The 13,473-nt window shown below is 43.4% G+C and overlaps 1 protein-coding gene across 2 annotated transcripts; it reads right to left on the bottom strand.

The window, feature by feature from the left end:
* Window positions 1–269: 269 nt before the first annotated feature.
* CCNA1 (cyclin A1) lies at window positions 270–11,127 on the bottom strand. Of its 2 annotated transcripts, none has more exons than XM_077298201.1 (9): window positions 10,863–11,127; window positions 6,426–6,645; window positions 5,299–5,530; window positions 5,083–5,210; window positions 2,922–3,145; window positions 1,792–1,996; window positions 1,532–1,645; window positions 811–944; window positions 270–737 (listed from the first exon to the last, which is right to left on the bottom strand). In XM_077298201.1, the coding sequence occupies exons 2-9, from the start codon at window positions 6,627–6,629 to the stop codon at window positions 689–691; spliced, it is 1,290 nt and encodes a 429-aa protein (XP_077154316.1). In that variant the 5' UTR covers window positions 6,630–6,645; window positions 10,863–11,127; the 3' UTR covers window positions 270–688. The 2 variants fall into 2 exon arrangements, with proteins under 2 accessions (XP_077154316.1, XP_077154315.1); XM_077298200.1 differs by lacking the exon at window positions 10,863–11,127 and adding an exon at window positions 8,852–8,987.
* Between the last annotated feature and the right edge of the window lie 2,346 nt (window positions 11,128–13,473).

The following is a 13,473-nucleotide window of genomic DNA, read 5'->3' as shown; positions in this document are numbered from 1 at the left end:
GTAACAGGGAATGGGGTTGTCCACAGCAGGGCAGGAGTATCTCAGGGCACACATGCTAAAAACCCCAACAGAAGTAGGGTCTGAAATGCCAGATTGGCTCTGCATGCCATGAACTTCCATGGCAGCTTTTATAGCGTGAAGACATGTAGACATCACTACTGGGAAGTGCACAATTACCATAGCTGTCTAGGTGACCCTGTGATGCCTGTGGCATGTTATAGTACCCGTCTGACTCAGTAGTGTTAGGTGATCACACAGAAGATTTGCAGAAGTGAGAAAATTTTTATTAAAAACACTTACAAGGACATTCAATGACAATTAAAAGCCGATTCTGTTGGTAATTGCCATGTACAAGTTTGTAATATCTTCATATCATGTTGACGATTGTAGGAATAAAAAAATCCAACATAACCCAGCTTTACTGTCACGATGGATATGTTTGGCCAGAGCAGTTTACGAATATCTTTTGCAGCTTGCCCTAGTCAAGTTTAGTCAGGTTCACAGGACTGCTCAGGCCAAACTTCTACAATGGTTTGTGTTAAAAGTGTCATGCTAACAAAAGTCACTATATAATAAAAATTTAAAGAAATAAAAATTCAGACATTTGCCCAGCAGTGTCCATATAAAAACGAGACCAACATTGTTGATCTGCAGGTAAGTGCTACACAAGTCATTTCCAGTTCTTCTATCAAAGAGGAAGAGATGTAGGGAGGGTCATAAGGGAAACCTGCATGTACCTGGAAGATAAGAGGCAAGATCATAGATTGTCATCTTGATGGGAGGTCAAGGTTTTTATAGTCACACACTTACTTTGGAGTCCTATATTTCTCCCTGATGGCTTGCTGTACTTGATTGGGTGCATAGAGGCAGGTTCGGTGCAGGTCGACGACACAAGGTGCCAAGTCACCCAGGCTATAGCCGGTAAAGGCTTGGAGAGCGTCAGGCTGTCGAGAGAGTTCAGGATCAGGTGAGGCAGCATGGACACAACTTGGCTACATTTATGATTAGAGTACCTACCACAAGACCAATTTCTGATTTTTATTGATGCCATGTTTTAATATGGAAAGTTTATAAGACAGGGGGGAAAAAAAAATTCACACACCCTCATGAAGTGCCTCCTATCCCAGCTCAGGCTTTAGCACTGTCACAAGCAGAGGCAGCCCTGAAGCTGGCTGGACCCAGCAGACTGAAGAGCAGCACTTGCAAGATTTTTCCTATACAGTTTAAGTGCTGCACTTCCCTTGGAAACCAACCACTGACTGCTGCAGTCAGATGTAGAAAGTGAATGCAAATAAAAATGTGCGCATTCTCCATGAATCTTGTCAGGAAGGAGTTAATGCTTCACATATTAATTATGGACATTAAAGGGTTAAAATGGTTGATAAGTCAGCCATGTTGGGGTCCAGGAAGCTCCTTTGCTGAACAGACTCCATTTAGCGCCATTATTATAAGTTTAGGACACCATCAGGTGGAACAACTAGTACAAAGTTTCCATTTGAAAATGCCTTTAAATGTAGCGGTGTCCACTCACCCAAAAAAGTTGGTTTATTGTGTAGTTGGCGAGAGCATAAGCAGCAGCTGCTGTTACTGATGGAAGATACTTCAAGAAAGGCTCTTCCTGGAGGAGCGCGAGCTCTGCCATGTACTGGGGAAAGAGGGAAGAGAATTTCATTTGCAGCAATTTAAGTCGTGACTCCTTCCAAGGATCGGAGTCAAACAAGTATTGTGGCTACAAGCAGAGTGTCAATAACCATTAATATTAGGCATTAAAGTGCACGCTCCAGACATTACCATTGCTAGGTGTTCAGTCTTTGTGCTGACATTTTGCTTGTGAATATACTGCAGGAGGAACTGATTAATTGTCGGCACCGTCAGATCAAAGACCAGTACTTTCAGCAGCAGGTGCTCCATGCGCAGAAGCTGCTTCTTCGTGTAGGTGTCATCAGTTATGTACACAAACTCATCCACATCTGGAGGGTAGATCTCCTCATATTTGCTGGAAGGAAACCTTGATGTTATTTGAGACAATTATAGTATTTCCAGAGTGCAGAAACATCAAGCAGCTTTCTAGAGAGTCAAAGTTTTTGCTTCAACTTCTTTATACCCCAGTGCTTTTGCAAAATGCATATAGATCAGATGTAGCCCCTTTGTGCTTTCTGCGCCACCCCAATTACAGGCAGTTTCACATTGAGTGAACAGATCAGTCATGTGTTAAACTGCCCTTTGATGGCAACAGGAAGGGGAGAACGCTTGTAAAGTCTCAGGGAGGGCAGAGAAAATATACAGATAAGGAAAGCAGCATCAGCTGGGCCAAAACATGCTCAGAAAATGATCACAATAAATTCACAGCTTGAATCCAGCATGTATTACTGGGAGGGACACTCATCCCTGGCAAGAAAAAAACAAAAACAAACAAACAAAAAATAGTGTATAAGGCTGACAGACTGAACTTTAACATGTAATACAAGGGGTTAAAGGACACCGACACTAAACTGATCCAAACCCAGCAGACATAGGACAGGTGTCAGCTGTGTGATGGGACAAGTGCTGGATGGCTAACATTGATCAGAGTTGTCTCCGATTGCCACTAGACTGGCATTGGTACTTACTGTAAGAGGTATGCCCCTGTGAGGCACCTTGATAATTGAGGGGTGCTAGTGTATTTGCATTGAAGCAGGGGGGTCTCCTGAAGACCCCTCTCACAAAAAGTAATAAAAGGACCTGACCCCTCCCCAATTTACAATGCTCATTAGATTCTCCTTGGCTTCCCACAACATAGATAACCATCTGCCTACAGTTCCTGTGTATAGGCCTAGCTTGAGAGCAGATGACTTGTATTACAGCCACTACAAGTGGAGCTTTGCATAACAGCTTGTCTAACTATTGGGTTACGTTGGATGGTGGGGGTTAGGGACACTTACGAGGCCAGGAGGATGGCGGCCGTTCCAACAAGCTGCAGCTTCCCCCTTAATACAGACATACAAGACAGAAACCTGTCCAGGTAGTTGATTGCAAGAAACAGGGTTTCACTACGAAGCTTGTACTCTTCTCGGACTTCAGCGAGCCAATCCACCAATACAGTCCTCATGGCGGAAGTGATGTCAGGCTGCTTCCTCATGTAGAAGGGCTTTGGTCTATGTTTAACCTAGTAAAAAGGGTGAAAGCCAAGATTTGTGACCAAATTTCAGGTTAACTAACATTTTAATGCAATGCCATTAGCCATAGTACAGCTGAGCTGGCCATTCTGGGACACATTGGCTTTTACATTAAACCAGTCATTTTATAGAACTAGATCCAAACATCTATATTTCAGAGGCCTCAATGCCAGCAGTCATATGGGTAATGCAACATTTATTTTACTATAATTGTGGGGTTTAAGGCTCCCTGGACATTCCATAGGAGTGATTACACTAGAAAAACTTGTCAAGGGGAAAAAAAAAAAATAAATAAAAAAAATTGTAACTAGCTTGTGAAGTGAAACAAGTTTTGGAATTATATAATCCAAAGACTTAAGGGGTATTCATCTCCAAGATCCTATCCAAATATGTAGTAGGTGTAAAAGCAAATATCTCCACTTAGTATAGTTCTTATTGGCCATGTTGCTTACCCCATGTCCAGGGCATTGAAGCAGCTTAGGCATCCATGCTCTGACCACTCAATGATGAACAATGGTTATGACACAGACTAAGATACTGCAATGCCCTACATTGAGCAAGTGACGGAATTAGAAGAGCCACTACATTTCTCATTGTAGGCATTTGCCAATATTCTACCTACATGTTGTGATAGGATCTTCTAGATGGGCATACCCCCAAGTTGCAAAGTTTCTCTCAACTAGCAAATCAGATCTGTACTGTACATATTTCACAAACCTGAAGACTTGGCACTTTAAGATACCGACCAGAGTTTGTTACAGATATGATTCACATGTCCATGTTTGTCAAACCATAAATGATTTTTCCTCCAGATAATCTTTACACATCCCACTCCTGTATATGCAATACTGACCCAAACCTGCTCTACTAGAACTATAGACCAGGGACAGAATTTAGACGCTTTATAAAGAAACAGATTGACATTAAGATGTCCCTCTACTCTGGGCTTCAGGGAAGCCGTCACCAGACTACAGGATAATCTGCAGTACCATGTAATAGAGCAGAATGATAGAGTATGATAGTCATTTACACCAGCTTTCTGGGATTTTGGACAAGTGAGTGGTCACATCAGAGATGGATGGCCATCTTTAAAGTATTTGTCCTCTACTAGGGCAAGCCCTTCTCACCACACATTTGGCTTTAATACAGTTCCTACTTTGTCCACACTTGCAGTCCTGGGATTCCCGTATGGGTCACATGTCACAACCAATCAGCCCTGGTGTCAGTCCCCATCTTTGCACAAATTGAATAAGAGGGAGTCTGAGCTGCATCTAATCCCAGACTTAATCTTGTCACGTTCAATCTGTCCAAGAGTGGAGACAGCGATGCCAGAGCCGATTTGGTGCTGTGTACGTGTCATGCAACCACATGAGCCCCAGGACTACAAGTGCCAACATCGGCACAGGGGAGAGTACACTTTATTTTATTGGGGTCGAGTGTGGAGTATGAGAAGGGGGTTATCCTAGATATGGACAATCCCTTTAAGTATGCAGAGTCACTGATAGGACTCCATGATTCATATTTGAAAGCACCAAATTGTGCAGATTTTCCCCATAACCACCACTAGTGATCAATGCCAAATATAGTAAAATGTCAAGACAACAGCGTTATGTAAAATATAGCAACGAGAGACTAGTGTACATATCTTTAAAGTAACCCAATAGGTAAAAAAAAAAAAAAAAAAAAAACCTACACAAGATACTGCACCAAGCTAGGGGTAAGAGGTCAGAAATAAGGGAGTGTTGGTACAAAGTGTCTACAGCCAGACCTGCTAAGGGTAAAACTAGACTGACCACCAGTTTGTGTTTGGTGCAGGGAGTGCCTAGGCTTGGTGTGATCAGTCGTTGTGTGCTGACTGATCCTACATTAAAGGAATGGTGGTGTTAAAGGTCTTCCCAAACAGTTTGTTGGGAGAAGTATTACACACTTCAGCTTCACGCAGATAGCGGTGAATCTCATCTATGTATTCTGCCACCGCTGCAACATCTGGGTCAGTTTCAGAAACTGCTTCTTCAGGTAGACATTGTAGTGTTGTGTCCATCATCATTGGGGATGCTGCATTTGTACAAAGAAAAAAAAAAAAAAAATTTAGATCTTGTGTGGACCACAGACTACAAACCAGGGCCCCAGAGAAGGTACAAACCTGCACTGACATCCAGTACCAACTGGAACTTTCGCTTGGTCATATTGGCCTCCGATTGTTCCACACTTTGACGTCCTACTTTAGATGAGGCGTTCCTTGGTTTACCCTCCGCTTCATCCACATAGATAGTAAAGCATGTCTTGGGGACCACCGCAGATTCATTACCAGTGAACACTTTGCCAGCAGGAAACACATTCTCAATGCCAGATGCAGGTTTTGCTGATGCAGTGCCCTATAAGAGTGAATAGTGAGCATGTGACAGGTGTAGAGTGAAATAAAGGGTTTGTCGTAAGACATCAGAAACACAGCTATAAGATGCAGTGTTCTCACTTCTGGATATTGTGACTTCACAAGCTTATACATAGGTCCATAGATACAAGACCCTTCCATTCATGAGTACTAGGACCATGTTCCTATAAGTGAAGTCAACACATGCAGATATTCTCATTCATTTGTACAGCAGTTGCAATAGCTGTATGGTTTTCCCTTAAGAGGAAGAGCATCATTATTCAAAAGAGGTGTAGAATAGAACCATATATGTCCAACTTTTGGAAATTGGAGTCTTCCAATAATCAGCAGCATGAACAAGTCCACAAATACTTCATGGTTTTTATTGCAAGTGGATCTGCAGCAGCAGAAAACTTTCTAAAAAAAAAAAAAATCCATTTATGGTTCAGATTAGCATAATCTGCCATTCTGAATGTTTCTTGGATAAGACCCTGTTGGGCTAGGGGGGAGAAAAAAAAAAAAAAAAAAAAAAAAAAAACCACGCACACATCTACCAAGTTCCAGAGATAAGATACCGACTGAAGCTGCACCAGAAGTTCCAGAGGTCTCTAAGACCCCAGGCTATCAGGTCCACAAGTCTCCTGATCCTGTAAGCTATCCTTGGAACCTGGTGGCACTGGCAACCCTGCAGAAGCTACTGAAGAGGCAGCATGGGAGAAGATACAAGGTGAGAACAGAACTTTATCTACATGTCTTGCAGCTATCAGTTTTTCGTAGGCCAGAACATTGAATATTTATATTCTCATGCCAATTTGAAGCCTGGATATACAAGTCAACTTTGCCAGAGTTGCCCCAAGTACACTGGCATGATGACTCCTGTCACTATGTAGACTACTTACCAGGCTCAGAAATCTCTGGTGCTGATCATTTTCACTGATGACACCCAGCACCGTCCTCTGCATCTGCTGTGGGGGCAGGAGTAGATTGGACTGAGCAAATGCCTCCATTTTTGGTAGAGAAAGATTTTTGTGGTAGACAAAGCCTCCCATACTGGCATTTCCCACAAAGTGGATATTGGATGAACTGTTGCGATGCATTTCCATCAACTCAGACTTCCAACTAGGAAAGAAAAAAACAAACCTAATATCAGTCAAAGGATTAAGTGTTACAGTCAACCCCAGGTGTTGGCCAATACTTTCACAATGCAAGAATATGCAATTAAGAATATACTTGACAATTTAAAAGATTATAGTCATGTTTACATGGTTTCATTCCTGTCCTGAATCTAGGAAGTAAAGATGTGCATGGCCTTTAAAATTAACTAAGTAACTTTATAACCAAGCAGTCAGAATCATGTGTAATTATAACAGTACATGGTGGCTCGGTGGTTAGCACTGTAGCAAAATCCCACCAAGGACAACATCTGGAAGGAGTGGGTATATTCCCTCCTTGTGTAAGTTTAGTGCAGTATTTCCCAAACTCCAGTCCTCACGGACCCCAACTGGTCATGTTTTGAGGATTTCCATAGTGCTGCACAAGTGAGAGAACTCCTGATACTTCCATTACCTGTACAATACTAAGGAAACCCTGAAAACATGACCTGTTGGGGTCTGTGAAACACTGGTTTAGTGTATATTTAAAAAGACAAAATATTTCTCGAGTCAAGGTAGTTAACAGCCTTTAAAAAAGGAAGATCTCCCCTCAAGTGCCAACTTAGCCATTTCTACAGGGACAGACCCTATAGAAAGGGTAGCATAGTTGCTTTTTTACAATACCACACACTGGTGTAGTAAGTGGCCACAGTAGACAGAACGTAAAGGGGGGTGATCTGATCTTGAAGATCCTATCCCAATATGTAGTAGGTGTAATACCAGATACTTCCAGTTAGAAATTTAGTCTAGTCCTTCTGATTAGGTTTTTCTCCTGTGCAGGCATTGAAGGGCCCTAGGTATCCATGGATACGACTACTAACAGCTAGTTACCACTATCAGTTGTCACAACCATGGATACCCAAGGCCCTGCAATGCCTGCACATGAGGAAACATACACCAAATCAGAAGAACTACACTACATTACCTATACCTACTACGATATTACCCAAAACAAAAGAATGAATCTCAGAGCAAAATCTCATTAAATATATATTTTTTTAAATAAATAGTTTGACAAAGAATGCAGTAAACCTACCAGTCAGGCGTGGACAAGAGGCCCCCGACATGCGTTTCGCTATCAGTGCTTCCCCGAGGAAGCACTGATAGCAAAACACTCGTTGGCTCCTCTTGTCCACACCCGACTGGTAGGTTTACCGCATTAGTTTTGCTTACTTATGCCCTCCTTTAACTTTACATGCTATGTGCATACCTTCATTATGAAGGCTGTTGATCTGCGGTGGTGGATCATATATAGGTTCTGTTCTAGTTAAATGCAGCTCCTCATGTCATTTACTATTGACTTTAATAGTCTGCTTTGCACTTGCATATGGCTGTGAGCTCTTCATTCAATTTGTATTGTACCTATATTGCACTACCCACAAGTATTTATCCACTCAACATGAGAGGGACATCTTCGTTACTATTCTTGCAGCAACTGTATTTCTACCTTACCAGGCGTGGCATCTAGGTGTCCTTAGCCCGGCTTTCATCTTTTGTATGTATTTTTATGATCATTCTTTGTCGAACTATTTATTTAAATAAATTATATTTAATGATATTTTGCTCTGAGATTCATTCTTTTGGGTAATATTCCAGTTTGGATATGAGCTATATTGTTTATTTGGCCGTTCTTTTGTATACCTACTACGAATAGGATCTTGGAGATGAGATTAACCCTTTAAACATCAAGAAGCTATTTTAATAGCAAGTGCTGTACATTTGGCTTCAGAAGTGCTGACGATCTGCTGCTGTGGGTTCTAGCAGGCAAAAATACACAGCACAAGTTTGGATGCCGTTATATAACAAGCCTGTAGCATTAGTTAAATCAGTATTTACCAAATGCCATCCAACACAATGCTAAGGAAATCCTGAAAACATGATACAGGGGAGAGAACCGGTGGCAATTTGATGCCTTAATCCCATCACCTGTGCAATACTAAGGAAGTCCTAACATGGGAGGGGGCCATGAGAACTGGACTTTAGGAAACAGACCTACATGGTGGACTCTCCAAGCCACATGGATTAGATCAAGTCTCACCCCTCATTCTGCTACTGGACACAGCTAGCACAAGGTTTTATCATTAGCCACCATACACGAGGTTTTATGATGTGCGCTGTCACGTTACAGCCTCAGAATGAGTTCACTGATAATTACTGTAACATTAAGAACTTACAGCTACAGAGTCCGGAGACGGCCCAGGTCAGGTCATGAGGAGATATCGCTCCACAAAAGCCACATGTCCAGCCATCAACAGAAATGGCAGCTGATAACCAGAGACTTCAACCCACAGAGCCAACTGTCACCATGGTGTGTGGCACCTGCCAGCGAGTGGACACCGGACATCTGAGTGGCACAGTTACCAGGTCTAAAGCAACATTCCTGCCACACCCAAGAGGAATTTACCTGTACAGTGACTTGTAATGGGTGAGCTACAACACTTACATCGGCACAGCATGCAGTGTTAGGCTACTTTCATACTAGCGTTTTGAGGAGCTGCGGACTTCCTCCGTGAAGCCCCACCCTCGGCTGCACCTCCACCACTATCTCCGCCTACTTCTGCATGCGGCCTGTGTACCCATCTTTAACATTAGGTACGAAGGTCGTGCGGCTGTATGTCGATGCTTCCGCATGTGTCATTTTGACGATGCAGAGAAAAAAAGAAGTTGCAACCAGCTGCGTCCTACTCTGGTCGCCGCATCGTCAAAACGACGCATGCGGAAGCATCTGCATACAGCCGCACGACCTGCATACCTAATGTTAAAGATAGGTACGCAGGCTGCATGCAGAAGTAGGTGGAGCTAGTGGCAGTGTGGCTGAGGCTTCACAGAGGAAGTCTGCAGCTCCTCCAAACGCTAATGTGAAACTGGCCTTAGAGACTTACATGGTGAGAAATCGATGTGAATACTGTTCTGCCCAGTGACGACAAAGGTGTTCTCAGTGATACCTTTATTGGTTAACCAGAAAATGTTTGCAAGGTTCCAGAACCCAGGAGCTCCTTCAGGCAGGATTACAATATTTTTTTGTAATCCCGCCTGAAGGAGCCCCTGTGCTTTGAAAGCTTGCAAACATTCTCTGGTTAGCCAATTAAACGTTTCACTCTGAGAATACTTTTGTCGTCATGGGCAGAAAAGGATTCACATCGATTTTTCTGGCTAACACAATATAATGTTGTACAACTTTGAGAGAAAATGGAAAAAAAAAAAAAAAAAAAAAAATCAGAACTCTAGTCTGGACACAGGCAGACAATCAAAATCCTGGCACAGAGCAGTGACAGCAGAAAGGAAAAGAGATAGGAATATGTTTCTGCAAGTTTATAAGGTGTGAAAAAAAAAACCCCACACTGGTAGAATATATTAGGTCAGTGGTGGCAAAACTATGGAATAAAGGCCAGAGGGGGAACTTCAAGCCCTCTGGGCACACCCCATCTACCTAAGATCCAGGGTCATAGTGACTGCAGTGTGTGTGTGTATATATATATATATATATATATATATATATATATATATATATATACACACACACACACACACACACCCCAATAGCACCTGGATGTAGGTCTCCAATACCTGCTGCCAGCCAGAGGCTACTAGCGACAGCAAGCGCTGCCTGTACAGCACAACCATCAGCTATAGAGGCGCCACACAGCATGGGAGCCAGTATAGCCATTTCATTTTTTTAAAGTGTGCTAGTGAACAAAAGAAGCATGGGGTGGTGAAAACACAAAGAATCAGTGTTTGCATTATGGTGCCATGTTGGCATTGGGCTATATGACTAGGGCAGTGAACACTGTACTTTGCCTGCCCGTATTGGAGCTCAGATTAGCATAGGACAGGATAGTCAGGTGGATTTAAACCTTCAACCTGGAGATTCTCCACAGCCCTGGACCCAGCTGCTATACACAGGCGGAGGCTTGCTGGTATCCAGTGCATGCACCCCATACATTCTCACCCTCATCAAGTTGACATGTAGAATATTATATATGCTATACACCACACCAGTTTAGTATTCATGCACTTAAAGTCCCACTTTTGCCAGGACACGCTCACGATGCCAGGGGGCTGCAGCGATGTGCTGGACATGCAGTGGGCACAGACTTGTATTAGTAGATTGTCCATTCTGCCTGCGGGCACAGCAGCCGGTAACTGCACACATTACTACAGATGCAGGCTGCAGCCGATCCTTACCACTCGCCGGTCACCTGTTCAGTCCTCCGGTCTCGCCGTACAGCACTCTGCCTCACCAGCCCGCACCCCCGCTTTTTATTAGCGGATGATGGGAGACGCTGATTGCCTGCAGCCGTGCAGGTGGGGCGGGTGTCGGGCGCAGGCTGGCGGTGTACATGGCCGGGGAGCTCCCGCTGCCTCTGATCATTGCTAAACACAAACCGGTGTATTCAATCCGCCCGCTCCGCGAGCGCTGACCAATCAGTAAGCTCCCCAGAGGCGTCACGTGGTCCCGTCGTCCTAGAGACTTTAGAGCGGCGTGCTGAGAGCGAGCAGGAGGCAGCGTCTCCATGGTGACCAGTGACAGTGCTGTCATCGCTCAGCCCTGAGCTGTCAGTGTCATGGTGGCATCCGCTGCATGTAATATCAGCGGCTCCATCTCATAGAGATGCATGCCCCCTGCAGCGCCCCTCAGCGGTCACTCAGCCTTCCGAGACCCCTGAAAGGCAACTCAATAAAGTGGTGAAATGAGAGGCGACCAGCGTTCATACCATGCATCACTTTTTTGTTTCGCCTTTCTTTTTGCCTTAGCAGATTTTACCACAAATTCAATAAATGGTAAATAAATGATGCACAAATTCAAAGGTGTTTTTTCTCTTTTGCGCCTTTTTAGCCTTAAGCGTGGTATTATCCTTAGACATGTGGCATGTTAGTCTTCAGCTGTGCAGAAAATAGAAGTAAACACAATAAACGCGTCGCAAGTTAATGGAGAACGCTTCGGCCAAAAAATGTGTATTTTAAGGAAACCACAAAGGATAAATTAGGTGAAAACACCTGGACTTGGCTAACAAGGCAGAAAAGGGCAAAGAGTCGAAAAAAGGCACAAAACAAGAATTATGCAGAAAAAAAGCCAGCAAAAACGAGAATATAAAAAAGGCAAAAAAATCAACAAGTCTCTCTATCGTGACCTGTGTGCATTGCAATGTCACGCTATATACCTGCTAGTATTAGCTGACGGGTAGAATAGTCACCTGACCGCAACATCCAGGAGCCCCCCAGACAAGGGGAGACCACGGACAACCAGAAGGCTGGAAAATGTGGCGGATGTGGTCTTTATGTGTCTGATGTCAGGGCTCGGCCATAAAGTCTCCGGCACATCATTGTGCACTCATGGAGGCGCAGCACCAAAAGGGCAGTGAATATTGGGAAAACCCATGAGTGGCACATTCTTTCAGAAATTCCTTTGTAAATTTGCATATGTTCAGTGCGGATTTAACTGAAGATTTGACAGGAAATGCACAGCAATCCGAAACAGAAACTGGACTCATTGCAGCTTCTGCAATCACAAAGCAAAATGTGTGGAATTCCTGTGTGGAAAAAATCTGCAGAATGTGGATGAGATCTGTAAAATCCATGTGTAGATTTTGAAACATGATGACACAACTAGTGCTGTAAATAGAGTTGAACAAATTTGCCCGGGTTCCCTCTTATTCGGCAAGCTACAGCGCTTACAGAATAAGCTGCCGAGGAAACCCGGCTTCCTGGATCGCGTCGTCTGATCGGCTAATCGGCGCCGCAGCTGCATGTGTCGCGGCTGTGAAACAGTCACAACACAAGCATGGAGAGCCTGTTTGTGGGGTTCTCCATGCACGTGTCATGACTGGGACACAGCCACGACAAATTTGCTCAATTCTATCCATAAACCAACCACACGTCTAGTGCTGTAAACCAACCACACTTCTTGTGCTATAAACGATCCACATGACTAGTACTAAGAACCACCCACACATCTAGTGCTGTAAACCATCCACACATCTAGTGCTATAAACCATCCACAAGACTAGTGCTATACACCACCCACACTTCTTATGCAATAAACGATCCACATGACTAGTACTAAGAACCATCCACACTTCTTGTGCTGTAAACCATCCACACGACTAGTGCTGTAAACCATCCACACGACTAGTGCTGTAAAAAAACCACACAAATAGTGCTATAAACCATCCACATGACTAGTGCTGTAAAAAACCACACGTCTAGTGCTGTAAACCATCCACACGACTAGTGCTGTAAACCATCCACACGACTAGTGCTGAAAAAAAACCACACGTCTAGTGCTGTAAACCATCCACACGACTAGTGCTGTAAACCATCCACAAGACTAGTGCTATAAACCAAAAAGAGAAATGATCCAGCTGGAGGTGGAGGCAGTTCAGACTTTGTGAGACTTTATTAGACAACTAAAGCGATAAATAGTTCTTCAAAAAGAAAAATCTTTACATAGCAAACACCTGGCACACCAGTGAGGAGGATCAACGCGTTTCAACTATGAAGTCTTACTCATGATCTACCTAATAGTGCAATGAATTTACAAGACTTGGAAAATAAGGAGATGTATTCTGAACTTAGTTCTAACCCTACCGAAGAATTTAACTCATTGTTGCACAACCTGTTACAGGAAGGTGTACATATGAATGTTATTGACGATAGAATAGCAGAATTTTAAAAAAACGATCATCCAGTTACACCAATTTATCATTCATTCCCTAAAATACACAAAAATGTGTTTCCTCCCCCAATGAGACCAATAGTTGCAGGTATTGGTTCCATAGGGGAAAGATTGGGATCT

The sequence above is a fragment of the Ranitomeya variabilis genome, chromosome 3, assembly GCF_051348905.1.
Source record: "Ranitomeya variabilis isolate aRanVar5 chromosome 3, aRanVar5.hap1, whole genome shotgun sequence".
Taxonomy (NCBI): Eukaryota; Metazoa; Chordata; class Amphibia; order Anura; family Dendrobatidae; genus Ranitomeya; species Ranitomeya variabilis.
Note: the sequence above shows the minus strand (reverse complement) of the source record. Positions and strands in the feature narration are given on the sequence as shown.